The sequence below is a fragment of the Chrysemys picta genome, chromosome 15, assembly GCF_011386835.1.
Source record: "Chrysemys picta bellii isolate R12L10 chromosome 15, ASM1138683v2, whole genome shotgun sequence".
NCBI classification, from domain to species: domain Eukaryota; kingdom Metazoa; phylum Chordata; order Testudines; family Emydidae; genus Chrysemys; species Chrysemys picta.
In genome coordinates this window covers 33705921-33731381 of record NC_088805.1, presented here as the reverse complement: position 1 = coordinate 33731381, position 25461 = coordinate 33705921, and the positions used below count along the sequence as shown (strand labels likewise).

The 25461-nt window shown below is 48.0% G+C and overlaps 1 protein-coding gene across 5 annotated transcripts in view; it reads left to right on the top strand.

Annotated features, from left to right (window-relative positions):
* Positions 1 to 25461, top strand: part of TTC28 (tetratricopeptide repeat domain 28) — a 439996-nt gene that overhangs the window by 256321 nt on the left and 158214 nt on the right. For all 5 annotated transcript variants that reach the window (XM_042852359.2, XM_042852360.2, XM_042852361.2 and 2 more), the window contains one exon: positions 24919 to 25066. In XM_042852359.2, coding sequence (XP_042708293.2) covers positions 24919 to 25066 — 148 coding nt within the window. The remainder of the gene's footprint in view (positions 1 to 24918; positions 25067 to 25461) is intronic.

Below are 25461 nucleotides of genomic sequence, written 5' to 3'. Positions count from 1 at the left end.
AAACTCTAGGTTAGCAGCTGGGCTTGGGGATGGGAGACAGTTGCTTGAGTGAAGAAGAAAAGGGGCACTGGTTCAGCTTCCTTAGGAAGGCACATTCTCAGAGAACGTCACCCCCAGTATATGTTTTCTGACTCTTTTAAATATCTGCTTCTGTAGTTGCTGAATAATTGTGACCAAACTTCAAGCACAACTGCTACTTTCAGCAGCATGCAAGGTTCCCAACCTCTCTGAGTAGAGCATGCACACACACTGTCCAGAGACCACGCTTCTCTTCTCCCTGGGGCTTGGCTTTATTAATAACTGAACCATGAATAAAACAGAAATTTTAGCTTAATCTTTTCCCCCAAAACTTGGTTGTTCCTTGCATTTTCCCTGCAGGTGTGTTTTGTCCCACTCCTTGTTGTCTCTTTTCCAGAGAGAGATTCCATCCCTCACATATCCTAGTTGGATCTAACAAGATGGACCTGTCATTCAACACTAATTACTCTGCATCTTTGTGCACAGTTCAAACACCCTGTTATCAGGATAACTCAACAAGTCAGCCCTGCAGCCTCATATAGGGTCCTAGAACCTGCCCACCTCTTATGAACAAATCAGAAAGAAGCCAGAAACCTTCCTGGGATACATAAGAGAACACACAGCAACTTTGTTCCCTGCCTGTGACTTTGAAATCCAGTCCTGTGATAGGAACAGACTATCCACACCACCAGCTTTGTGACCTCCTGTGGAACTGCATAGACATACATGTTTCATTTGTAATATGTCAGAAATCTTACCTAGCTTTTATTGGCCTTTTTGTTTCCATATAGATCAGGTGAGCAGGCATGGTTTCTAAAGGAGCTTAATTATCTCTCTGGTATAATTTTAAGAAAGAAATCCCATATTAACTTGGGGTTTCCACTCTGAAGCTCCCTTCTCAGCTAAGAACAAGCTGTCCTTTTTATTAGCATTGATATTTGCTGGAATATGTTTGTAAATGTTAGTAACACTTAGGGTATGTCAACACTGCAGCTGAGAGCGAGTCTCCCAGCTTGGGCAGACAATCTTGTTTTGGTAGAGTCGGAGCTGGGCAGGGGGCGGAGCAGGGAGTGGAATGGAACTGAAGATGGGGCTGGAGCTGGGTGGCTTCTCCCATGTACACCGCCAATGTTCCTCTGCACATGCCCCATAGTTTGTGGACCTCGGCGCTATGCCCTTCCTTTTTCAGCAGGGTGATGATGAGCGACTGCCTTAGGGGGTGGTTATTCCCCCTTGATGAGGAGGCTACTCAGGAAACCAGAGGTCCAAATGTTACAGCTCAAGTCATGAAACCAGGGGCTCCTGCAAAAAGTCATGTTATCCATCACAGATTCAAAATAGAAGATAGGAGCTTTTCAGCTCCTGGTCACTAGTTTGCAAGTCCTTATCTTCATGTTCCATGTGTTATTATGAACAGAGTTTTTTTATCTCAGTCCGGTACCTGGTGGACAGGCGTGCATATTGGTCCCCTTCTCGGCAGTCTCAGCAGAGAGTGAGATGGCCTTGGATAAGGAGATTGAGCTCCCCGCTCCCCTCACCTATAGAGGTGGCCCTTCCAATTCAGCACTGACGTGCACTGGGGAGACAGCGTAGGGAAGCTTGCCCTACTGCTGGTCTTGTGGTACCTATTGGGAGGGGACAAGAGTCTTGGCTCCAGAGCATTTATTCTAGCATGTTTCACTAGTGATAAAACTTCACAAAGAACATTTAAAATTGTTCTATCCTCAGAAATAAATGTCAACTTTCAACTATGAAGTTGATTTTCTTTAATTAGGTTTCACCGGCTGGGTATAGCAGTTACTCCCTGTCACATAGTGTTAATGAGCACGGGGTGGGGTGGGGGGTAAGTAGTGTGCATTGTTAATCAGTTAATGGGCATGTTGTTGAAAACAACGCTCGGGATCCTTTTTATTTCCCCAGCTTCACAGCAGAAGGGGGAGTGTGCAGAGAGCAGTGAGGTCTCTCGGGTGCTGTGTAACTGAATGAGGAAGGAGGGGGTTATTTAGACTGGAACAGGGACTGGAAGGAAGTGTGCACACGAGAGGATGCTCGGTGTGTTCAGAGGGTTCTTGCTTGGGCTATTTTAAAGCTTATGGTTTATGGCTGGGGAAAAGGTTATGTTTGTATAACCGAGCCGTCACTGTCTCTCGGACTATGTTTACTCTTAAAAAAAAAAAAAAAAAATCAGAACTGTAAATGTGCTGCCTTTACAAACCCTCCAAGCTACTTCCAAGTGAGCGCACAGAGAGCAAGCTAAGGTCCTTCAGAGCAATTGCCCTGGGCTGTGCTCTGCACAGGGAATGGTAGGAAATGTAGCATATTTGGGGCTCAGTGCCCCTCCCCCCACTTAGGGAGATTATTTTAGGGATCTTACTGGTGTTTGGGAGGCAGCCCCTCCCTTCGTGGAAATCAGTTTTGTTCCTGATTTGAGACTTCTGTCGTTTAGCATAGATGAAACCAAACTTTACTGGCTCTTCTAAGGTACTGTCCTGTGTCCTGCAGTATTCCAAGTGTTTGCGGTCACTCTTACGCTTTTCTTCTTAATTTTAGCTCTATTAATAGAAGCTGGCTAGAACAGGCACTTCACATGGCCTGGTGCATCTCCGAGATTCAGACCTAACTACATTGAGCAATGGCTCTCCACACAACCAATCCTAAAGGCAGTCCCTAAGCTGATTTCAGTGAGAGTTGTGCTTGGTAAAGATGGCAGGATCGGGCTGTATATTAATTTTGAAGGAAATAACATGGAACAACTTTGGATTGCTCAAATGTATGTCCTTTTTTTAATTGGCTGCCAATGAGGTCCTACCCTTAGTTGTCCATTATATCAATACAATGCACAGGACAAATATTCCCAGTCTCTCCTTGTTTCCATTCCCCAGATACAGCCAGGTGTTTGTTGGTGAGCGGTGTCAGGGGAAGTTTCTAGGCGTTGCCTGGAAAAAACCACTTGAGGTAAAAGTTCCATTTTCAAGAGAGCTACAGTACAGCAGCACAGCTACGGCACGACAGCCAGCCCACTGTAGTGTCGACGCTTCCTGCCTTTATGGCAGGGGGTTTTCCATCAATGTAGTGAGCCAGAGTGACATCATTCTCCCACTACGAGAAAGGGACCAAGTGACCTTCTCTGTTGGATTATATGAACTGGAACCATAAACTCCCTAAACATTAAATCTCACCAAATGAGGGTCAATCCATCCTCATCATCATATCCACTCATTATACTCCACACCCGAACATAGCCACTTTATGAACTTCATACCCTCATATCTCAATGTCTGTACTTTGACCCATCAACCTTTTACTCCCAATCGGGGATATTGCAGATTATGTATTCCTCATGCCACTTTATCTTAAACCAAACTGCACCCTCGATAATCTGTATGTTATTCCCTGATAATCAGAAATTTCTATGCTCAAACTCTGTTCACTATTTATTTTTAACATCATCTTAATAAAAATTTTAAATCCCTCTCCCTGAAGAATTTTTCTGTCAACCTAGCTGTGTCTACACTGGGGGGTTGGGTCAACCTAACTACGTCATACAAGGCACAACATTAACAGCCCTGAGTGAAGTAGCCAGATCAATCTGTTTTCTAGGCGTGGACTGGGCCTTGGGCTCCAAAGTGCGTTAGTTGCTTTTGACAGTGTTACCCTGGGCCCTTCTCAACTTCAGTGACTTGTGAGGCAGGGGCGTAGCCACAGGTGGGCCTCAGCCCACCCACTTAGCATCCAGGCCCACCCAAATCTGAGCAGGGGTGCAGTGCTGCCACAGCAGCTCGGAGCGTCACTTGGGCACCTGAGATGCAGGACGGAGCTCTGCGCCCGCCCTTCAGAAAGCTATACTCCAGCAGCTCTGCCCTGCCACTGTCTGAGCCACCCCATGTGCGTCCCCAGCTCGGCAGATGAAGCCCTGTGTCTGGGGGCAATAGGGCTCGGAAGAGGCGTGGTGTCAGGTGAGAAGCTGAGATAGCACAGTCTGTCATTGCCTGCCCACCCGGAAGTCAGGGCCCACACAAATTTCCACTCCTAGCTAGGCCACTGTTGTGAGATGGGGCTCCACTGCCTTCCTTGTCACTGTCACTGACTCACATATGTGACTGGTTCCTGGGGTGAAAAAGCTGGCTCTCGCCTACAGGTTTGTCGTGTGCCTCTGCACTTCTGCAGCCTAGTGGAGGTTTTATGTCTCATTTGCTTGCCAGAGTCTTCACCTGACACAGTTCGTAGAACTGCTCCTTTAGCTCCTTGCCTGGAGGGGTATGTTCATGAAAGTGAAGGATTGTGCTCTTTGCCACAGAGGAACCCAGCATCTGTGGGATATGTGTGTGCATTAGCGGTGACTGTGGAATGCCTTTAGTGCTCTGCTGTGGGATCTCTACAGATGAAGCTGCAGAATGGAGAGTGAGGATCGATGGTCCAGTGGTTTGGGCACTTGCCGAGGACTTGGAAGAAGGAATTGAACCTGGGTATCCCACCACAAACGTCCTGTGTGGCCATGGTCACGTCACTTAGCCTCTCTGTGGCTTAGTAAAATGTTTATCCTCACAGGTGGTGTTGGTGCCAGTATTACTGTTGTTTACTTTAAATTCCAGGGTTTGAGATTGCAGCCATTTTCAGCAATCTCACACCAAGGTGTGGCTCATACTTCTTCCCTTGGAAGAAAAATGTTAAATTATTCAGCCATTATTTTAGCTAAAGAGAAGTGAGTTAGAGAATGGGGAACCACGGCCCATGGGAGCTGTGGGGGGTGGTGCCTGTGGACAACGGCAGCGCACGGAGCTACCTGCTCCTCCCCCCCGCCCCAGGAGCCACTGTCGGACATGCCGGCCACTTCCGGGAGCGGCGCAGGGCCAGGGCAGGCAGGGAGCCTGTCTTAGCCCCACTACACTGCTGCCCAGGAGCCGCCTGAGGTAAGCAGCGCCCAGCCAGAGCCCGAACCTCTCCTGCCCCAGCCCTGAGCCCCCTTGCACCCAAACTCCCTCCCAGAGCCCGCACCCTGCACCCCCTCCTGCCACCTCAACCTGCTGCCCAAGCCCTGAGCCCCCTCCTGGAGCCAGCATCCCACACCCCCTCCTACACCCCAGTCTCCTGCCCCAGTCCTGAGCCACCTCCTGCACCCAAACCCCCTCCCAGAGCCCACACTCTGAACCCCCTCCTGCACCCCAACCCCCTGTCCCAGCCCAGGGAAAGTGAGGGAGGCTGGGGGAGAGCGAGTGATGGAGGGAGTGGGTGGGGCCTCAGAGAAGGGGTGGGACAGGTGCGTGGCCTCAGGGAAGGGGGCGGGGCAAGGGTGTTTGGGTTTGTGTGATTACTGTTATTTCTGCATTTTCTTTGAGGTAGATCCTGGGTTGAACTTAAATTCAAAAAGTGATCTTGTGCTTTAAAAGGTTGGAGACCACTGCTCTATATAGAGGGAGGATCTGGAGTGTGGACTGAACAAACTGGAGGGAGGAATCTGAGGAGCAGGCAAGCCTGGGGCAGAAGGTGTGAGCTGAACTGATAGCTGTGTTGTTTCTATGCTAGTCAAACCAACCCAAGGGTGAGGTGGAGATTCCACTCTATATATTGTGGAAACCATGTTTAAAGCAGGTGGAAAGTCATCTGCTCACAGAGATAGAATCATAGAAGTGTAGGACTTGAAGGGACCTTGAGAGGTCATTTAGTCCAGTCGCCTGCACTCAAGGCAGGACTATGTAATAACTAGCCCATCCCTGACAGGTGTTTGTTTAACCTGTTCTTCAAAACCTCCAATGATGGAGATTCCACAACCTTCTGAGGTGATTTATTCCAGTGCTTAACCACCCTGACAGTTAGGAAGTTTTTCCTAATGGCCAACCTAAATGGCCCTGGCTGTAATTTAAGCCCATTTATTCTTGTCCTATCCTCAGAGGTTAACGAGAACAATTTTTCTCCCTCCTCCTTGTAACAATCTTTTATGTACTTGAAAACTGTTATATCCCCTCTCAGTCTTCTCTTCTCCAGACTAAACAAACCCAGTTTTTTTCAATCTTCCCTCATAGGTCATGTTTTCTTGACCTTTAATCATTTATTGCCCTTCTCTGGACTTTCTCAATATGTCCATGTCTTTCCTGAAATATGGTGCCCAGAACTGGACACAATACTCCAGATGTGGCCTAATCAGTATCAAAAGCCTTACTAAGAGCAATTGGGTTGTGGAATATTCTCCCATTGGAAGGAGTGAGAGCACACTAAGTATTAATAGTTAAATCTTGCCAGAAATTCTGCCTTACACAGTGGACAAAATGGGACCTAGTAGGATATTTCCATCTCTAATTAGTATGGTCTCTGTAGGAGATGAAGATTGTTACAGCCAATGAAACTGGAGTTAAACTTGATGGCCAACAGGAGTAGAGAGCAGCTGATACAGGAGAAAGCAGATTTGCTAAATCTCTGTTTATATTTTAAAGTAGGTAGAAGTTAGTGGCTCAGGTGCCAGTCGCGTGTTTGGATTCTGAAGTGTACTTGTTGCCCAGTGTGCAAACTGCAGCTCCGTGAAAACAGTAGTGTAACCTACATGGAAAACAGGTGATAGTTATAGATGTGCTGCATGTGTTCTACATTAACGTACATTCCTCCCTCTCCCACATTCCTGAACTCCCACCGCAGGGATTTGTCCTGTGTTCTTTACAAATTCAAGCTATGGACTAGTTAGGATGAGAAGTGAAAGACTCAGACTAGTGTTTGGTCCCAGAAGCCTTAGTGGATGCTCAAAATTTTGGTCCCTTTCTTTTAGTCATCCTTTCTTGTGTTTGTCAGATGCTGTCTTTTTGTCTGCCTGGGAAGCTGCGAGGGAGCTGGTTAATGAATGTTAACCCACATCACGCTGTTATAGAACAGATACATCTAGCATCACAGTATTCTGCAGGGTTGGTGCAGAGTGATTTAAACGCATCACAGATAATTCACGCTGTTTTTGGCATCCTCTCCAGATACTGCAAATCTAGAGAGCACTGTGGAGAAAAACTTTGATACATTGGCCTCTTCTGCACAAAGAGCTGTTTATCTCGGGCCGGGGTAGGCAACCTCTGGCACAGGTGCCAAAAGCGGCACGCGAGTTGATTTTCAGGGGCACTCACACTTCTCGGGCCTGGCCACCGGTCCGGGGGACTCTGCATTTTAATTTAATTTTAAATGAAGCTTCTTAAACATTTTAAAATCCTTATTTACTTTACATACAATAGTTTAGTTATATATTATAGACTTATAGAAAGAGACCTTCTGAAAAGGTTAAAATGTATGACTGGCACGCGGAACCTTAACTTAGAGTGAATAAATGAAGACCCGGCACACCACTTCTGAAAGGTTGCCAACCGCGATCTAGGGTCTGAAGTTGACATGAATATAAAGGTGTTTTGCCTCCCTTGCATACAGGAAAGTCTTTGTCTAGGCTTGAGGCATTTTTTCAGTTTCCCCGATTTGTTTGACAGTTATTTTCTGCTCCAAATTCTTCTGACCTTGTTCCAGTTCCCTTCTTCTGTCTCTGTTATCCAATTACAAACTGGCCAGCAAGTTATGTAAATGAGTCAGCCCCGGTGCAAACAGTTTGATGACAAAATTACATCATGAATCGTAATAAAGGCTTGGTTTTGGAAGCTGTATAATACTAGCGCTTCAAACAATCATCTAGGACTACCAACAGCAAAAGAAATCTCTGCGTTAAGACAAATTTCAAAACCGACTGTTTCCATCTGGATTAATCCAGTAATCGGGTTGTCATCTTGAAGTGGATTAAACTGCTTCTAAGAGAAAGAAAGGTTTCCTGTTTGCCTCCACTGCTCTCACTAGAACTGAGCAATCCATCTGTTTTGCTGAGTGCTGGTTATAATCTGTGAAGAGTATTCTGGCTGCTGAGCATTTTTTAAAATTTGCCACCCTGTCTCTGCTTAAATTAGCCCTCCAAACTTGTGCTCTGCTGCTTAAAGGCATTGCTACAATTAAAATGCTACAGCAGCGTGTAGGTGCACTACTGTAGCATTTCAGTGGAGACACTACCTTCTCCCATCAGCATAGGTGCTCAGCCTCTCTGACAGGCGATAGCTAGGTCGCCAGGAGAATTCTTCCTTGGATTAGTGCTGTCTACACTGAGGGTTAGGTTAGTAGAGTTATGTCGCTCAGGGATATGGATTTTTCACACTATGGAGCTATACCGATGTCAGTTCCTAGTGTAGACCAGGCCTTAGTAAGAGTCATCCTGTCCAGCAAGGGATACATGTTAATTAACATACCCTCTCGTCAGAGAAGGGCTGTCATCCCTGTTGGTGAATGAATGACCAAGTCAGACATCAGCTTGTGCTCCAGAAGAAACAGGAGAACTCAGACAGGAAGGAATTGTAACCTTTCCAGCTGCTCCATTCTTATAACTCTCACAAGAGTCACATGTAGGACATGCGAAGGCCCTGCGCCAACTAATGCCATGAAAGCTTCAGTGGAAAAGGAGGAGGTTTTAGACTTGGCCAAGTGGCTGTAGTAAAGGGCCTGTTGCAGAGACCAGTACAACAAAGGTGGTTGCTCCAAACAGTTAGATCGCTGGTCCAGAAAAATTGATGATTAAGAATTTTAATGTGGCCACCTGTCTGGACAGAGAAACACCCAATTAACTCCAGTTTCCCTTGTTAGGGATCTTCAGTTTCTGTCCATCAGGAGTCTCAGGAAGTATAATTATGCAACAGAAGGTCAAGGAAGAACAAACAGGTTCATAAATGCTGTGTTTCCTTGCACTGTAATTGTACTTTTATTGCATGTATTTGTATAAGTTATAAACCAGTTAATGCTGTTGTGACGAACTGGGACTGTTCTTTGGTCTTTGAATGCTGACAGGGGAGTGTGGCTAGGATAGTCTGCATTGGGGGATGGGAGACTGACCGACGGAGAATACCTGAGCATGTAACATGAGAATCCAGGAAGGGGTTAGAGGCCAGGTGACACCTTTGCCCGGGAAACTGAACAAAGGCTGTGGGATGGGTCGCTGAAGGAGGAGTTTCGGGTGCTATGGCTGGGAGGCAGACAGGGCTCTGACCTCCCAAGGGGGCTGTGGTGCCTTGGGACCCCAAGATGGACCTAACTGAGGGGGGTCCTGTTGTCTGTGCCTGCAAGACTTGTCTTGGACTGTGTTCCTGTCGTCTAAATAAACCTTCTGCTTTACTGGCTGGCTCAGAGTCATGGTGAATCGCAGGAAGCCGGGGGTGCAGGGCCTTGTGTCCCCCCACACTCCGTGATAACTGGTGGTAGCGGTGGGATCTACTGCACCCCGTGGACGACGCTTCCTGCAGTAAGTGACTGGGGAGCAGTAAAACGAAGGGGGATCGATGGGGACCAGGTGGGCTGAAGAGTCAGAGAGAGATGGTTCAAGGGACGATTAACCCCTGGGAGTGTGTGACCAGAGAGAAGGACTTTTGCAGTAACAGGGTCCCCCGGGGGATCGCAGCGAGCGGTCCCGGGGTGGAAGAGTCTGCAGCTCGACCCTGGCAGAGAGGTGGTGACCTGAAGAAGGGCTGGCACACTAGGGGTCTCTCTGGAGCGGTGGAAAGCGGAGAGCACAGGCTGGCGAGTGGCCAGCAGGAGGATGTATGCTAAACGCCTTAAGAGCGACCTGGTGGAGCTGTGTAGGCAGAGGGGGCTGCACATTGGGAGGTCCACCAAAGAACAGCTCATTGCCCAGCTGGAGGAGAGGGATCGCTTGGATGAACCGAGCCCTGTCCCTGAGAGAATCCGCCCAGCGGATGCAGCGTGGGCCCCGGGGCCTGACATGGCTGGGAGGGGTCGGACTGCTGCCGAGGACATCCTGAGACCCTGCCTAACTATGCCTCGGGGAGGAGTGGGGGGAAGCCCAGCGAATACCGAGGGCACCCTGACCCCGGCGGCCAGCAGGGGATTGTCCCGGCAGAGCTCCCCGTCCCGGGAGCGGATGCGACTGGAATATGACAGGGAGCTGAGACTGAAAGAGTTCGAGTTAAGGCAGCAAGAACTGAAGCAGGAGCGGGAAGAGAAGGAGAAACAACGTCAGCATGAGCTGGAACTGGCCAGGCTGAGGAGCAGTGAGGCCCCGGCTGCGGTGAGCGAGGGGGGACCCAAGACTGCAAAGAGCTTTGATAAGTACTTCCTCGCCCAGCGTAAGGAGGGGGAGGACATGGATACCTTCCTGACGGCCTTTGAGAATACCTGCAAGCTGCTCCAGGTTGACCCTGCAGACAGGCTCCAGTTTCTCATCCCCTCACTGGACTCCACAGCCAGGGAGGTGTACAGCCGAGACGGGGGACGGAGACAGGGGACTACGAACTGTTCAAAAAGGCCCTGCTCCGCAAGTTTGGGCTGACCCCTGAGATGTACCGGAAAAGGTTCCGGAGTCAGCATAAAATCCGTGAGGTCATATACCTACTACTAGCCAACCGGGCGCAGGGGTATGCCCGCAAGTGGACAGCTGGGGCCCAAACTATAGAGGACCTGCTTGACCTATTCGTACTGGAGCACGTGCATGAGCAGTGCCCATCTAACCTGAGGCGATGGTTGATGGACCAAAAGCCAGAGAACCCTCAGCACGCAGGCCAGTTGGCCGACGAGTTTGTGAATAGTCGGGCAGGGGATAACAGGGAGGAGTCCCAAAGGAACAGGCCCGCCACAACGCAGAGAGAGAGTCACCATGGGACCTCCTAGCGAGGAAATATGGAGAACCCCCACCAAAGGGGAACATCCAGCGTCAGGTCCATCCAACCCACTCAAGGGGACACACGGGACATGGGCTGCTATCACTGTGGCCAGAGAGGCCACATATGGGCCCAAAGCCCCAGGCTCAGGGACAGACTGAGCAGACCGAACCCAGAGAGGGTTGACTGGGTAGAGACCCAGCCGGGCGAGAGGCAGCATTCCCAGGAAAGGGGGGCTGGCAGAGTACCACCTGCTAAGGAGGGAGGAGAGCTCCAGGACAGCTCCTCTGGGGGGCTGGATGCTCCAGACTTAGGGTTTTTGGTTTATACGGTGGGCGCGGGGCTGTCCCTCCGGAGAGGGTGCCTTGTTCCCCTGGAGGTGGATGGGAGGAAGGTCAATGGATATTGGGATACCAGGCCGAGTTGCAGAAAGATTCCTCCTTGCGGAAGATGAGGGACCTGGCCGACCCCAGTGCGGTACGGACCATGGGGAGAGGTGGCCAGAAAAGGTTCCTGTGGGAGAAGGGGTTCCTGTACAGAGAATGGGCTCCCCCAGGGAAAATGGAGTCAGGGGGGATCAGGAGGCAGCTGGTGGTACCCCAGAAGTATCGCCGCCAGCTGCTGTGCCGGGCCCATGACATTCCCCTCTCAGGGCACCAGGGAACCTGGCGTACCCAGCAGAGGCTGCTACGGAGCTTTTACTGGCCTGGGGTCTTTGTTACTGTCCGACAGTACTGTCGATCCTGTGACCCCTGTCAGAGGCGGAGGAAGGCCCGGGACAAGAGGAAAACGGCTTTAGGACCCTTGCCCAGCATAGAGGAGCCTTTCCAGAGGGTGGCCAAGGTTAAAAGGGGGGCTCTGAACCAAGAGAGCCCGAATCACAGACCTCCAGACTGGAGCGCTGGGAGAAGACCCCAGCCCAGTTGGAACCCCAGGGGTATTGGGGTGGGAAAAGGGCACAGGCCGAATAAACCTTCCCACATGCGAACTACGAGTGCCATCGAGCACCCCTGACCTAAGGGGGGGCGTGAAACTGGACTGGCCTGGTGCAATTCTCACCAAGGAATGGGAGGGATGCTGTCGTCTAAATAAACCTTCTGCTTTACTGGCTGGCTGAGAGTCATGGTGAATCGCAGGAAGCCGGGGGTGCAGAGCCTTGTGTCCCCCCACACTCCGTGACAGCTGTACTGTCTGAAACCAATCCATGCAGATAGACAATAAAGTAATCAGTGTAAAGAACAATTCCAGAATCCGTATTACACAGGGCATTTCAACAAATGATAGAAAACCCCTAATACATGTGTTTATTGTTTGGGTGGTATAGTGACTGGTCCAGTTAGAAATAGGTAATAGAATAAGATACAAATTCTCAGCGTGCAGTTAAATGGACTGTAATGAACACAAAAAGCTGAAAAATACCAACCCATATAGAAACTACTGTAATCAATAATGTGAGCAGATCAAAGAGGAGCCATGTGTGTGTGTAGAATTATCATTAAGAGACATTAACCCACGAGGCAGACTTCCAGCTTCTGCTCTAGCCCAGGTCCCAGGCTTCTCCACAGAACTAGTGTTGCTGATCACCAAGGATCCTTCCTCACTTGTCTTTACAGTGTGCCATTGCAGCAGGTCAGCTCAGGAAAAAAGCAAAAAGCCATGTTCTTCGCCCATGAGTCAGATGCATTCTTTGGACTCAGCACAGGGCATTAGGCACAGACGTGATGTGTCGATCATTAGAGGTCGTGTTTTATTGTATCATGGATAGTTGTGTTTTGTGTGTCTTTAAAAAGCTCATTGTGTGCTATGGAAACCTCATCTGTCCATCATTCTCAGTATCTGCTCCAGCATTTCAGGTTCTGTTACACTGTGGGAAAGATTAGCCCAGAATAATAAACGAGGGGATGCAGCTTTAAACCCCAGAAATGGGAACATGTGTGTCTGTTACTAATGCTAGTCACCTCAGAGAAACCCTTGATTGCAGAGCTCTCCCTCTTAGGGGTTTATAAATGTGTCAATCAGTGTTGATGTTTTCTTTGTCCAATGGCAACATGACTTAGCAGTAATTAGTATAGTAATTAGCCAATTAACAGAGTTATGACATGGGGTCTGGTTTCCCTTAATTAGCACTTAGTCAGTTTGCATCACTGGAACTGGTTTGGAACTTAGGTGACATCATTTGGCAATAACAAGTTAATTAGCATGTTAAGGAAACAGCTTCTGGCTCAAGTCTTTGTCAGATGCAGGTTTGCCTATGGTTAGAAAGTTGTGTTTGTCAGGCAAAAAGCAGTTTTACTCACTTTGGGGCGGGGGGAGGGGGGGAGGCAGAGATGAAAGGCGCGATGTACAAACTGTAGTAAGAACCCCATAGAATTTCAAACCAAGGTGGAAAATAAAATGGGTTTGGGGTGGAGATTAGGGTGAGAAAAGGCAAGTCTGATGAACGAGGGCACAGAGGAAGCCCTAGTGGAGAAGGAAGGATGGTTACCTCACTCTGTGTGGGGGGCGGTATCTCACAAAGCAAGGATCGACATACTGTCTTGAGCCTTTGTGCCTCATTGTGAGAGTGGTCTCTGGTATAGGACCAGTGCTGTGCAGAGAGTGACCACTCTCTGAAGGCACATGTGCTACAGCAGCTTCCCCAAAAGAAAGAATTTAACTGATTTGTTTTGTTTACAAAACATCAGCTATGGACTAGTTGCACCAAATGCCTCCTGTATTGTCTCTACAGCTCAACTCCACTGCACTCTATAGAATGTGTGCGTTAACTGGAGGTGAACTTTGGAGATGAGAACAATTGCCCAGTGGACTGAAAAATGACTGACGCTGTGAGACTGGGACATACTCTCTGATTCCCCAAAGCCATGGATTTCATTGAAGAAAATTCTGTCACTCAGGACCAGTAGTTTTGCCTCTAAGTTGAAAACTGATTTCCAGTAGTCTTGCCCCAATGCGGTGCCTAAGCTGAATGCCGCTGCAGCATCCCTGGGACACTGCACCTGCACGCATCACTTTGTTGGGGGGAGTGGTGCCATGTGCAACACAGACTCTGGCTGGAGGGGCCATATGATCCTTTCTCAGCCAGTGAGTAGCCAGTCCATAGATGGAAAAACTATTGCCCAAATAGGAAGGCAATAACGCCAAACTCTTCCTGGTCTCAAGACCCTGTGACAGCCTTTTGGATTGTGTTTGCAAGCAGTGATACCCATGAACAAACATGCACCCAACCACGCTAATATGGGGGGAGTTATAACCAAGCCAAGGCCAAGTTTCAGCCCAGAGCAGGATTTTTATGGTCTGTTATATGGGTATTATTCATGGTAGCAGATGCTGTTAGGAGAGGTGCCCTGACAGAAATTTGAGAGGGCACATGGAGAGGTGATGGAGAAGTCACTGAGAACTGGCTAGGCTTACTTTCATTCATTTGTATTTCTTCAATGCAGAGGATGAGTCATTTCAGAGCAGGAATATAGACTGGGTAAGGAAGACCCCTCAAATGTTAGAGCCTTCCCACATTAACTGCGAGATGTGTTTACATATAGAACCTTTTAGACCACTGAGAAATGTAGGAAGAAAGGAACGTGTTAACTTCGTAATGTAAATAGCACCTTTTACAATTCTTGCAGCTGGTGTGCGTAGGCAAAGCAGCATGAAGGGTCATGTGTCAAGTGTATACTGGAGTCTCATTGCCAGATTGATTTGATGTACATTAATATTTGGATATTAAGATATCTGTTTATATTCAGATCTAAAGTAAGCACTTAACAGTGCTGTAATCCCCTCAGATGGCTCAGAAATAACTGGAAGGGATAAAATTGCTGGGCCTCTTTTTTGTTTTTGTTAAAGGTACATTTACAGTTGTCAGGTCTGCTGCTTTGTTGTTCATCCCAATTGTTTGCTTTAAGCAAAACAAAAAACTTATGTTTCCCAACAGTAGGGCGGTTCTGCTGCTGTAACTGTTCATGTTGCTTAAAAATTTGATTTGTTTTTCTTTATGTTGGCTCTTGCTTGTTATATTTAAACTATTTCTCTAGTAAATCTCATTCCAATCAAGAGAGTCTTTTTTACAAGGACATCCTGGCAAATGAAAACAGTGCAGCATGCACTGAAATTCAAGGCCCTGGTTTTATAATGTAAGCTATCACTTGTTCTGCTGTGTGAATGACTCACATTGGAAACTAGAAGACTCACCTACCATTCATATTAGAAGCAGTCAGAACTATTGATTTTTATCTTCAATTAGAGATGTTAGCTGTTAGTTTATTGCTTAGCGACCAGTATTTGTTCTTCTGTATTCTTGTCCTGCTAGCCACACGGGTATGGTAGCTATTTTCATCAAAATCCGCATATTTTAAAATAAGAGATTCAGAAGAAATACAGGAAAGGAAATTGCTAATAATCAAATTAAACCATTAGAATTAGTCACTCATTCTAAAGGGAGCTGGTTGCGATCCCTGTATTTAGGTTGCTTAACATCTTTCATTATAAAAGATTTTTTTATCACTCCCCCTTAAAAAAAAAAAAAAGTTCTCATATCCCCATTGTTTGCAACAGGCCTTTTCTATCTGGTAGGGCAGAAGTGCTTTGGCTTGGCAAGTTGTTAGTCCGTTAGCTCAAGTGAAAGCAGCCTGTGCCTCAGTGTTGGAAGTTCCAGGTTCAACCTCTGACGATGATGCATGATTTGGGGAGGTGGGATGTTCCACATAATAGGGTTGGTCTTTATCCTTTTCAAAAACACACACACACCCCACACATCACCATCGAAAAACCCCACCTGCTAGGAAGCTACATTAAAAATGCACATTAAAAGAACGTTATTTAGGTTGCAAAGTCAAGCACTTGAAAGTTAGGAAGTGCCAGATTTATAACTGTCCATGCAATCTTAATTCTGTCCCTGGTGCATATATCTTATGATACAGTCTTTAATTACACAATCAATTACCTTTTTCCCCCCATGGGACCATACCTCATTCAGTGCACAGGGTGCACACACAAAGAATGAAGATTGCGCAGTCAACCCTAAAATCTAGCACTTCCTAACTCTCAAGTGCTTGACTTTGCAACCTAAATAACATTGTTTTAACAAAATGTCTATGTATGTAATTAGAAGTATAAATAAATAAAAGTAAAATGGTTCATGCATAGCACTTGTTTTTGCCTCAGATCAAGGTCCAAAGCCAGTCATGTGGAAATGCAGTTTGTTTTGAGGTTTTAGAATACATTGTATTTCCACATTCTGCTTCTCCGTCTCAGTTCATTGTGGCACCAGCACTGTGCATGTGTGACTTGCTGGAGTTTGTGATCAGAATGTAGAGATGTAGGATGTTTCACAGCTGTTGTACACATCATTATATCTGTTGTTCAGGACACTTTTGAAAAAAGTCAGCACAGTTAGTCTTGAATATTAATGGACTCAGCTGCAACCTGGTGAAAGTGATTTGACTTTTACCAGAGAAATTGCAAACATATCCAGTGTGTCTTCTGTGTTTACTTAAGTGAATTCATGTTTTTGGAAATAATCAGTATTCCTTGCATGAGATGCCAATAAAAATGGGGTTAGTATATCAGCTAATGACATGTCCAGTCTGTATCTTTAGTTGTGTTGAGCTTCTAAAACTGGTTTCCATTACCAGCACAGCATCTCCTGAAAGGAGATTTGAATTGTTAATGGCGTTTCAGTTCTGTATCGACAACTGAGCTCTTCTCAGCCTGTTAGTAAAGCAGCATTTATTTACCCTCTCTCGCTGCTGCTTCCTTAGCACTACATCCATGATGCTCTAGGAAGGCATTGCCAGTCGGGTGTTTCACTGATTAATGAGCGCTCCTCTCTCCTCTGGGCAGGCACTAAGGAGCAAGCTGCAAGTGACCTCCAGCGTCACTCTGGAGTAAGAGGCGATATTAGGGTAAGAAATGTGCAGGGGAGGAGGAGGAGAGAGGCTTGTTCAATTAATCATTACCCCCAAGCTGTGTCGAGGTTATGCGCAGTGCTGAAATAAACCTCTTTGTTCCAAACACAGAAGAAAATGGGCTAATGATTTATGCCCCAATTGGCCTATTTAGTTACAGTGACAGTTGCGTAAATAGTGTGACAAACCCAGTGGGGAAGTTGAGCCTCTGGTGTGGGCATCCTGTCTTGAACAAAACCTGCCTCTCTGTCTGTGAGGACTGTCAGCTGGGGTGAGATGGAGCTGTGATCATGTCTGTGTGTCAGCCCCTCCACCGTGGCAGCCTCCCAGGGCTATTGGGAGACTTTGTTCAGCAGGCAGTGTTGATAAAGCACTTCAGGGCCCTGCCTGAGGGGAAGCTCTAGAAAGAGGCAATGTTTCACTATTAAATATTTAATCGTTTTGCTACTGTTAAAGTACAGTGCTGTCTGTAGGAATCTCTGCAGAGCTGGGGGCAGAATCATCCCTACCCCAAAAAGATATGATGGAAGTAGAGGGATTCAGAGATGAGAAACAAGGATTAGGGTCAGGGCTGGCCCCAGGGAAAATGGCACCCTGGGCAAACTTGCATTTTGGTGTCCCTAGCCCTGTGGGCTCCCCAGGCTCCCCACCCTTCCTTCACCCCTAATCCCTGTACTGTGCCCCTTTCGCCCCTACACAGGGTGATCAGATAGCAAGTGTGAAAAATTGGGATGGGGGTGGGGGGGTAATATGAGCCCATTTAAAAAAAAAAAAAAAAGAAGCCCCAAATATCGGGACTGTCCCTATAAAATCGGGACATCCGGTCACCCTACCCCTATGCCTGCTCCTCCTCCTGTGCCCCTAATCCCTACACTCCCTTCACTCCTAACCTCTGGCCCCTCCTGTACCTTCACCCCCAATCCCTGCACCTCCCTCCTGCGTCCCAAAGCCCAATCCCTGCACCTCCCTCCTGCACCCCAGCCCCTACACTGTGCCCCCTTCACCCCAATCCCTGCACCTCCTTCCTGCGTCCCAAACCCCTGCACTGTGCCCCCTCACCCCAACTGCTGCCCCCTCCTGTGCCCCAATCCATGCCCCCTTCTGCACCCCAACCACTGCACTGCACCCCCTTTGCCCTAACCCCTGTATCCCCCCTCCTGCACCCATGTGGGAAAACTGACCTGGATGCACGAAGCAGCTGGCATTGCTGCTCGCTCCGCTCTCCCCTTGGCCTCCTCTGCCCTGCACACCCCTAGGGGGCTGTGATGGGGGGACCGAGAAGCAACATCAGCGCTCCCTGCATCCAGGTCACTTTCCCCACATGGGCTGGGTAAGGAGAGGGCAGGAGAACAGAAGCTCCTGATGCTCGCCTCACAGCACAACCCAGGTGGAGAAGGGAGTGTGTGTGTGTGTGTGTGTGTGTGTGTGTGTGTGTGTGTGTGTGAGAGAGAGAGGGCGTGTGAGTGTAGGAGCGGACTGTCTCTTTAAGAAAGCACTCCGGATCAGGAGTCTGAAGGTTTGTTCAAACACAAGCGATTGCTCACAGCTCCTGGACCCACAGAAGCAGCAGCATACCCCGATTCCCCCTGTCCCATCACCCCAGCTCAATGGAGACCGGGTACACAGGCAGGGCGGAGGGGGACACCCGACATTGCTGTGCGGGGGGTGTGTAGGCTAGACAGGAGGACGCTCCCAGTCCTTAGCAGCATGGCCGGGGGCAGCTCCGAGGAGAAACGGGGGGGGGGGGGGGACAGGAGCAGCAGCGGCTGCACAGGGCAGTGGAGCGGGGAGAGGCACCCTCGCTCCGGAGGAGTCACCTGGCTGGTCCTGCAGCTTTGGTCCCTCCACCCTCTCTAGATGCTGCTGCTCGCCTGCCTGCCATTTCCGTCAGCCCAGCTGGCTCTCTGCAGGTCAGGTGGGAATCAGGTAAAGGCTGGCCCTAATAAGGCCATGAAAAAGTCCTCAAGTGAAGAGATTGAAAAGATTGGGAATGGTTACCTCAGAGATGAATAAAAGGGAACATGATAAATGCATATGAGCCAGTGAATGGAAGAGAGAAGGGAGACCAGGCGCTGGTATTCATCCTGCCTCTCAGTACAAGATCAGGGACTCAATCAATGACACTGAAAGGTGGCAGATAAAAAACTTGCAATTAGTCTACGGAACTCACTGCCACAGGATATCATTGAGGCCAAGAATTTAGCAGGATTGAAAAAAGAATTGGCATTTATGTGGGTAACACAAGTGTGCAGCATTTTAATGATAAAAATACCAACACGTGAGTTTTGGAAAGAATTTAAACCCTCCTGGCTCAGGCCGTGGGCCACCCTCTGACCACTGAAGGTTAGAAGGAAGCTTCCCAGGGGACAGATTACCCCACATTTGTCTATGGCAGGTTCTTTTACCTTCCTGAGAAGCATCTGGCCCTGGCCGCTGTTGGAGATGGGATTTGGATTGCATGGACTTCTAGTCTGATCCAGTGTGACAGCCTCTATGTTCCTAGAAAATCTGGTGCAGAGCTTGGCAGCAGGAGCAGTATTACACCCAGGGTTGGGACCAGCAGGGCCACAGCTCCGAGAACACCTGCAGTTTTTCCACTGACTCATTCTTTCGTAGCACTTCATTCTGTAGCTGGTTTAAGCTAGGTGGAAGGAATCAATAGGATTTCCACCTGGATCACTGGTAAATAAAAGCATCCTATTTGTAGTAACGAAGAGAGCATGCTTGTGCTCATCACATAACCTAACAAAAATGAGTCAATTACAAAGAAATGGGAAGATTCTCTCCAGCTTGAGGACTGGAAAATAGCCCCTTGTCTCATTTCTTCAGCTGTGACTGCTGGCTCCTTGCTTTTCCCGTCCCTATCCTCTCCCAAAATGTGATTCATCCTATGTCCTGTTTGCAGATTTTCCCTCAATGTGGTGCCTTCAATCCAGCCCTGAAATAACTTCTGAATGTGTCTGCTTAGGGAAGAAGTAGAAGATGCCAAATGCTTTGTGTGGAAAGGGTGCTGTATGAGCTAGGGACTGCCGAGGGAGGAGGGTTACAGTGAGTAATGTATCCAGAAAACCATTCTGAAATTATGATGTATAGGGTTTTTGTTTCTGGTCTCTGAGTGCTGTTGGCACTAAAATTAAGTGGCTTCCAAAAGGACTTCTAGGAAAAAGCTCTTTCTAGACAGGACAAGGTGGGATTACTTTCATAACGGATGGTTTGAATTACACTCCATTGCTTGTAACACTTGTGCTCACCCCACTTTCTTCTGTTGTCCACACTTGCTGTGTTATGTCTCATTTGGGCCATGAGACCCTCCTGGCAGGGACTGTCTCTCTCCTGGAGTGCCGTGTAAACATAAATAGCAGAATGGAGGCACAGCTTCTTAACAGTCTAATTTCCTGCTACTGTAGCAGCTCCGGAAGCTCTTGGAGGAGGCCACTCGGGAGCATAGTGTGGGACACTCTCCTTTCTCCTGGTTGCTCTCGGAGCACTCGGGGCAGCTTGGTCCTTCTCCCTTGAGGCCACGGTTCCTTACTTCCTTGACACTGGCCATCCCATTTTCGGTTGGACTTCTAGTTGAGAATTGGAAATTATTGAGGCCTCATCTGTCTGGTTCATCCCATTCTGTTCCCCATTGTTTCCCTCCCTGGGACACGTGAACAATGGCTGCCACACCTGCAGTTTGACAGTAGCCAGGAGTCGGTTCACTGAGACAGAATTCAACTCTGTGACGACTGCGTGTGTGAGATCCCATGCGTCCTGCACCATCTGGTTCCCTTCCAGGTGTCAAATCATGGTAAGCAAGAAGTGGGGCCGAGGTGGAACGCCGGGGGGTCGATGAGGCCTGATTTAGCTGTAGTGCTGTGGCTGGCAGCGTGTTTGCTAGAGCGTGTGCAGACATTTAGTGAGTCCATTGTCCTGAGGGTGGATACTGCAATAAGATCCTGGATCACAATTCAGTACAAGTCAAGTGATTCTATTCAGACCTGGGCTGGCAGCCTCGTTCTTTATCAAACACACACAGCACTCTGTTCCCCAAGTTATTACTGGGTTCCTCAGCCCACACGCACTACAAACACATCTGTGCACAAGAATCCCCAGGCCAGCTGTCTAACCATACTATTCTGCTAAACCTCGTTAAACAATCTGCCCTTCTCCTCCACGGCCTCTCTCCCCTGCCAATAGTTAGGGTTTCTGTGTAAACAGAAGCCATTTTCTTGGTCCCTTCACTCATGCAGCAAGGTCACAGTCCAGTTGATGTGACACAGCCACACTGGCTTACAAGGTGTCTCTGGTTACTGTGCCCCTTCAGAGCCAAACTGCCCAGGTATAAGCTCCTGCATGACTCCATCCCTGCATGGTCTTTCTGTAATCAAGCTGTACAGAAGGGAAACTGAGGCTGTGTCTATACTATGGAGACTATGTTGGCATAAATCCATATTGTAGATGCAGCCTACAGTGACCGAACAGGTTTTTCCATTGGTGTAGGAACGCCACCTCCCTGAAGAACATTAGCTACATCAATAGAAGCATTCTACTGTCAACATAAATGCATCTGTGCTGCGGATTAGGTCAGCATAGCAGTGTTCGTTAGGGGTGTGTTTTTTCCTTCACCCTTGACTGACATAGAATCATAGAAGATTAGGGTTGGAAGAGACCTCCGGAGGTCATCTAGTCCAACCCCCTGCTCAAAGCAGGACCAACCCCAACTAAATCATCCCAGCCAGGGCTTTGTCAAGCAGGACCTTCAAAACCTCTAAGGATGTAGATTCCCCCCACCTCCCTAGGTAACTCATTCCAGTGCTTCACCACCCTCCTAGTAAAATAGTTTTTCCTACTATCCAGCCTAGACTTCCCCACTGCAACTTGAGACCATCCAGAGCTCCATCCTTTTTGGAACCCCCCTTTAGGTAGTTGAAGGCTGCTATCAAATCCCCCCCTCATTCTTCTCTTCTACAGACTAAATAACCCCAGTTCCCTCAGCCTTTCCTTGTAAGTCATGTGCTCCAGCCCCCAATCATTTCCGTTCCCCTCCGCTGGACTCTCTCCAATTTGTCCACATCCCTTCTGTAGTGGGGGGACCAAAACTGGACACAGTACTCCAGGTGTGGCCTCACCAGTGCCGAATAAAGGGGAATAATCACTTCCCTCGATCTGCTGGCAATGCTCCTACTAATACAGCCCAACATGCCATTGGCCTTCTTGGCAACAAGGGCACACTGCTGACTCGTATCCAGCTTCTCGTCCACTGTAATCCCCAGGTCCTTTTCTGCAGAACTGCTTCCTAGCCAGTTGGTCCCCAGCCTGTAGCGGTGCGTGGGATTCTTCCTTCCTAAGAGCAGGACTCGGCGCTTGTCCTTGTTGAACCTCGTCAGATTTCTTTTGGCCCAATCCTCCAATTTGTATAGGTCACTCTGGACCCTATCCCTACCCTCCAGCATATCTACCTCTCCCCCCCAGTTTAGTGTCATCCGCAAACTTGCTGAGGGTGCAGTCCATCCCATCATCCAGATCATTAATAAAGATGTTGAACAAAATCAGCCCCAGGACTGATCCCTGGGGCACTCCGCTTGATACCAGCTGCCAACTAGACATCGAGCCGTTGATCACTACCCGTTGAGCCCAACAATCTAGCCAGCTTTCTATCCATCTTATAGTCCATTCATCCAATCCATACTTCTTTAACTTGCTGCTTGCAAGAATACTGTGGGAGACCGTATCAAAAGCTTTGCTAAAGTCAAGGTATATCACATCCACTGCTTTCCCCATATCCACAGAGCCAGTTATCTCATCATAGAGGGCAATCAGGTTTGTCAGGCATGACTTGCCCTTGGTGAATCCGTGTTGACTGCTCCTGATCACCTTCCTCTCCTCCAAGTGCTTCAGGACCGGCTCCATGATTTTTCCAGGGACTGAGATGAGGCTGGCTGGTCTGTAGTTCCCCAGATTCTCCTTTTTCCCTTTTTTAAAGATGGGCACATAACCATGTTGACCTAATTTTTAGGTGTAGACCAAGCCTAAATGAGAGTGTGGGAAACCGAGATCCCAAAGTGTGCATCATGCTTCACAAGACAATGCACTCAGTGCTCTGAGACCACACAGTGGGTGTCCACTGCATGCCCCACACTCCTTGTTCCTGGGGTTTCCTCTTTGATTTAAATCATCATGCCTGTAATCTAATTAACACGGAACTGGGTTTCCAGTACAGTTGCCTGTTTGGTTCAATAAGAACACATTTGTACTGAAGGTTAATGAAATGAATTTTGCCTCCATCTAATTCATTTAAAATTATAGAACCAATCAATGCTTGCTAATGGAAAATAGATTAAATATTCATGTCTATAAATTTCCCATGTCATTTTTGATTTTCTTAATCTTTACCTCCATGGTCTGGGTTCTGAAGGTGCGTGAAAGCCCTAATGAAAAGTCGTTTTGGATATTAATTGCAGATCTATCCAGTTTAAGTAAAAAAGACTTCCACGTGTGTCTACTTAATGTACCTTGAATACAGGATTAGTTTCTGTTACAAATGGGAAGGAATAGCAGTCTGGGGCCTGCCCATGAGTGCAGGGAGAGCCTGCGGCTGAAGGCCCTCAAGAGCCAAAGCCAAGAGTGGAGCTGACAGGGCAGTATTCTGTTCGTACAGCAGTTGTTGTCTTTTTAAGAGGGTTTTCTCTTACCATAACTGTGCTTGCTGTGCTTCACTCCCTCCAGAGACTTGGCAGTGCAGTGAATGTGGCAGAGCTTGCAGCAAGGAGAGATTTACTGGAGAGGACAATAAAGGGTTAGCCGTGAACAGTGAAGCTTTTGTAAAATCTAGTTGAAGCTCCTGAATTATTAACGCAATCAGCATGCAGACATAAAAGTTACAAATACACTTTCATTTTATAAGTGAATGTTAGACAGCAGAGTCCTTGTTCCCTTACCCACCAGCTCCCAAGCACAGAGCTTCATGTTTTCTCTGGGAGAGGCACTGACATTGCTAACCCTTTGTTAAGGCAGGTTTTTCCTGCTACTGTGTGTGTGTCTGTGATCTTAGCACCTCTGGCTGGGAACGTACAGAACCTGGAATTGCCAGTGGGAACTACTTGCAGCTGCACATTGATGCACTTGTTGGTTTGGGACTGCAAATGAGTGGTGAGGAGGTGTTGGATTTATTTTTAAAGCATTGCAACTTCCCTTGAATGTCGGTGAGGCAGAGGTATGTTTGCTGCGACTCTTCTACTGTAGCCTCTGGGGAGACTTGCAGAAAACGTGAAATGGAAAAAGTAAAGCAAAATGTCTGTAAACATATTAAAAATGAAGAGTGTCTGTGTTCAGCAGGTGGAAGTGCCTGTCAGAGTTAGTATTCTAAGTGCAGTCAGACACAGCTCTCTGCTGCCTGCTCAACCCACCTCTACCAAAACATCTGCATAATGCTGTAGTCACTGTATCAGAGGGGTAGCCGTATTAGTCTGTATCCACAAAAACAACGAGGAAGTGGGTTTTTTACCCACGAAAACTTATGCCCAAATAAATCGGTTAGTCTTTAAGGTGCCACCGGACTCCTTGTTGTTTTTGTAGTCACTGAGGTTCACCCAGAAGATCAGCAGACTGCTGCCAGGCTGGGTGAGGAGTAGGAGGGTGAATTCCAGAGTCAGTTACTCAATGAATCTGAATATAGAATCATTCTCTGATCATTGATGAGTGAAAATTACAAAATATAATTAACAACGAAAGTGCTGACATGTCACTGGTGGTGATGGAGGCAAGGGAAGTGAACACAGGGCATGCCTCCTGAACTCCACTGAGCTGGGATGGTGGAGGAGGTAGGCTGAACGTGCATACAGAGGGAAGGAGAGGTTTCTGATCGGATGCTCTGGGCAGTGATTTTATTGCAATTGTGTCTTCGAGATTTTTGGTCTCTGTTAATACGAAGTTCTTGTTGGGTGGTGAAGCTCGGGTCTTGTTGGCAGGAGTGAGAGATGAGGATCTCCACTCACAAGCTTTGCGAGCCAGGCGATTAAAAAGAAATGAGCAGCCATTTGGGGAGGAGGGGGAGCCAGTTCTGAGGGATAACTTTTATTTTAAATGATTGTAACTTTGGCTTTAGACTCCAGAGCAACATGTGAGAATTGTCCGTGTGGGCTGGGTGAGCCTTTCCTCAGCTCTGTGGGGATTCAGGAACCAAACTACAGCTTTAGAATTGCCAATATTGACCTGACCTGAAAGTGCTGCAGGGAAACCTGAGCATGTTCTTGCAGCCCCTATATTCCCCAGCACTAGCTCCCTGGTCATGTATGTTTGGGCTCTGTGATCGCATCAGTTCAATAACTCGCCTCTTTCCTTTGGGCTTGCAGGCGTACTTCCGACAGGGTGTTGCCCTTCAGTACCTTGGACGCCATGCAGACGCACTGGCAGCATTTGCATCTGGGCTGGCTCAGGATCCCAAGAGTCTGCAGCTTCTTGTTGGGATGGTGGAAGCCGCCATGAAATCCCCCATGCGAGGTAAGCAAAGTGAGCGGTGTCCAGGGCACGGCAGTTATGAATGAATGGACAGCAGTGCTAAGGGATCAGCATTTCCGAGGAAGGGAGGAAGCTGATTTCAGTTGGAAGCTGATGCTGAGTCCACACTTGAGGGAGGAGGAAACCTGTGTAAGTGATGAGGAGCAGATAATAGGCGTTTTACATCTTCCATTTGGTCACCTGCTGCTGGGCTCTCTCAGATGGGAAACCAAACTAGATGAGCCTCTTGTCTGATTCAGTGGGGCAGGGAGGTGGGGATGTTGGAAGAGGGGGGGCTTTGGTCTTGTCTGGTGAGGCAGGGATACTGGAATAGGTATGGCCTGATCTAGAACAGCAGTTCTTGTGTTCCTGTGAAGTCCGGCTGTGCTACCTGGGAG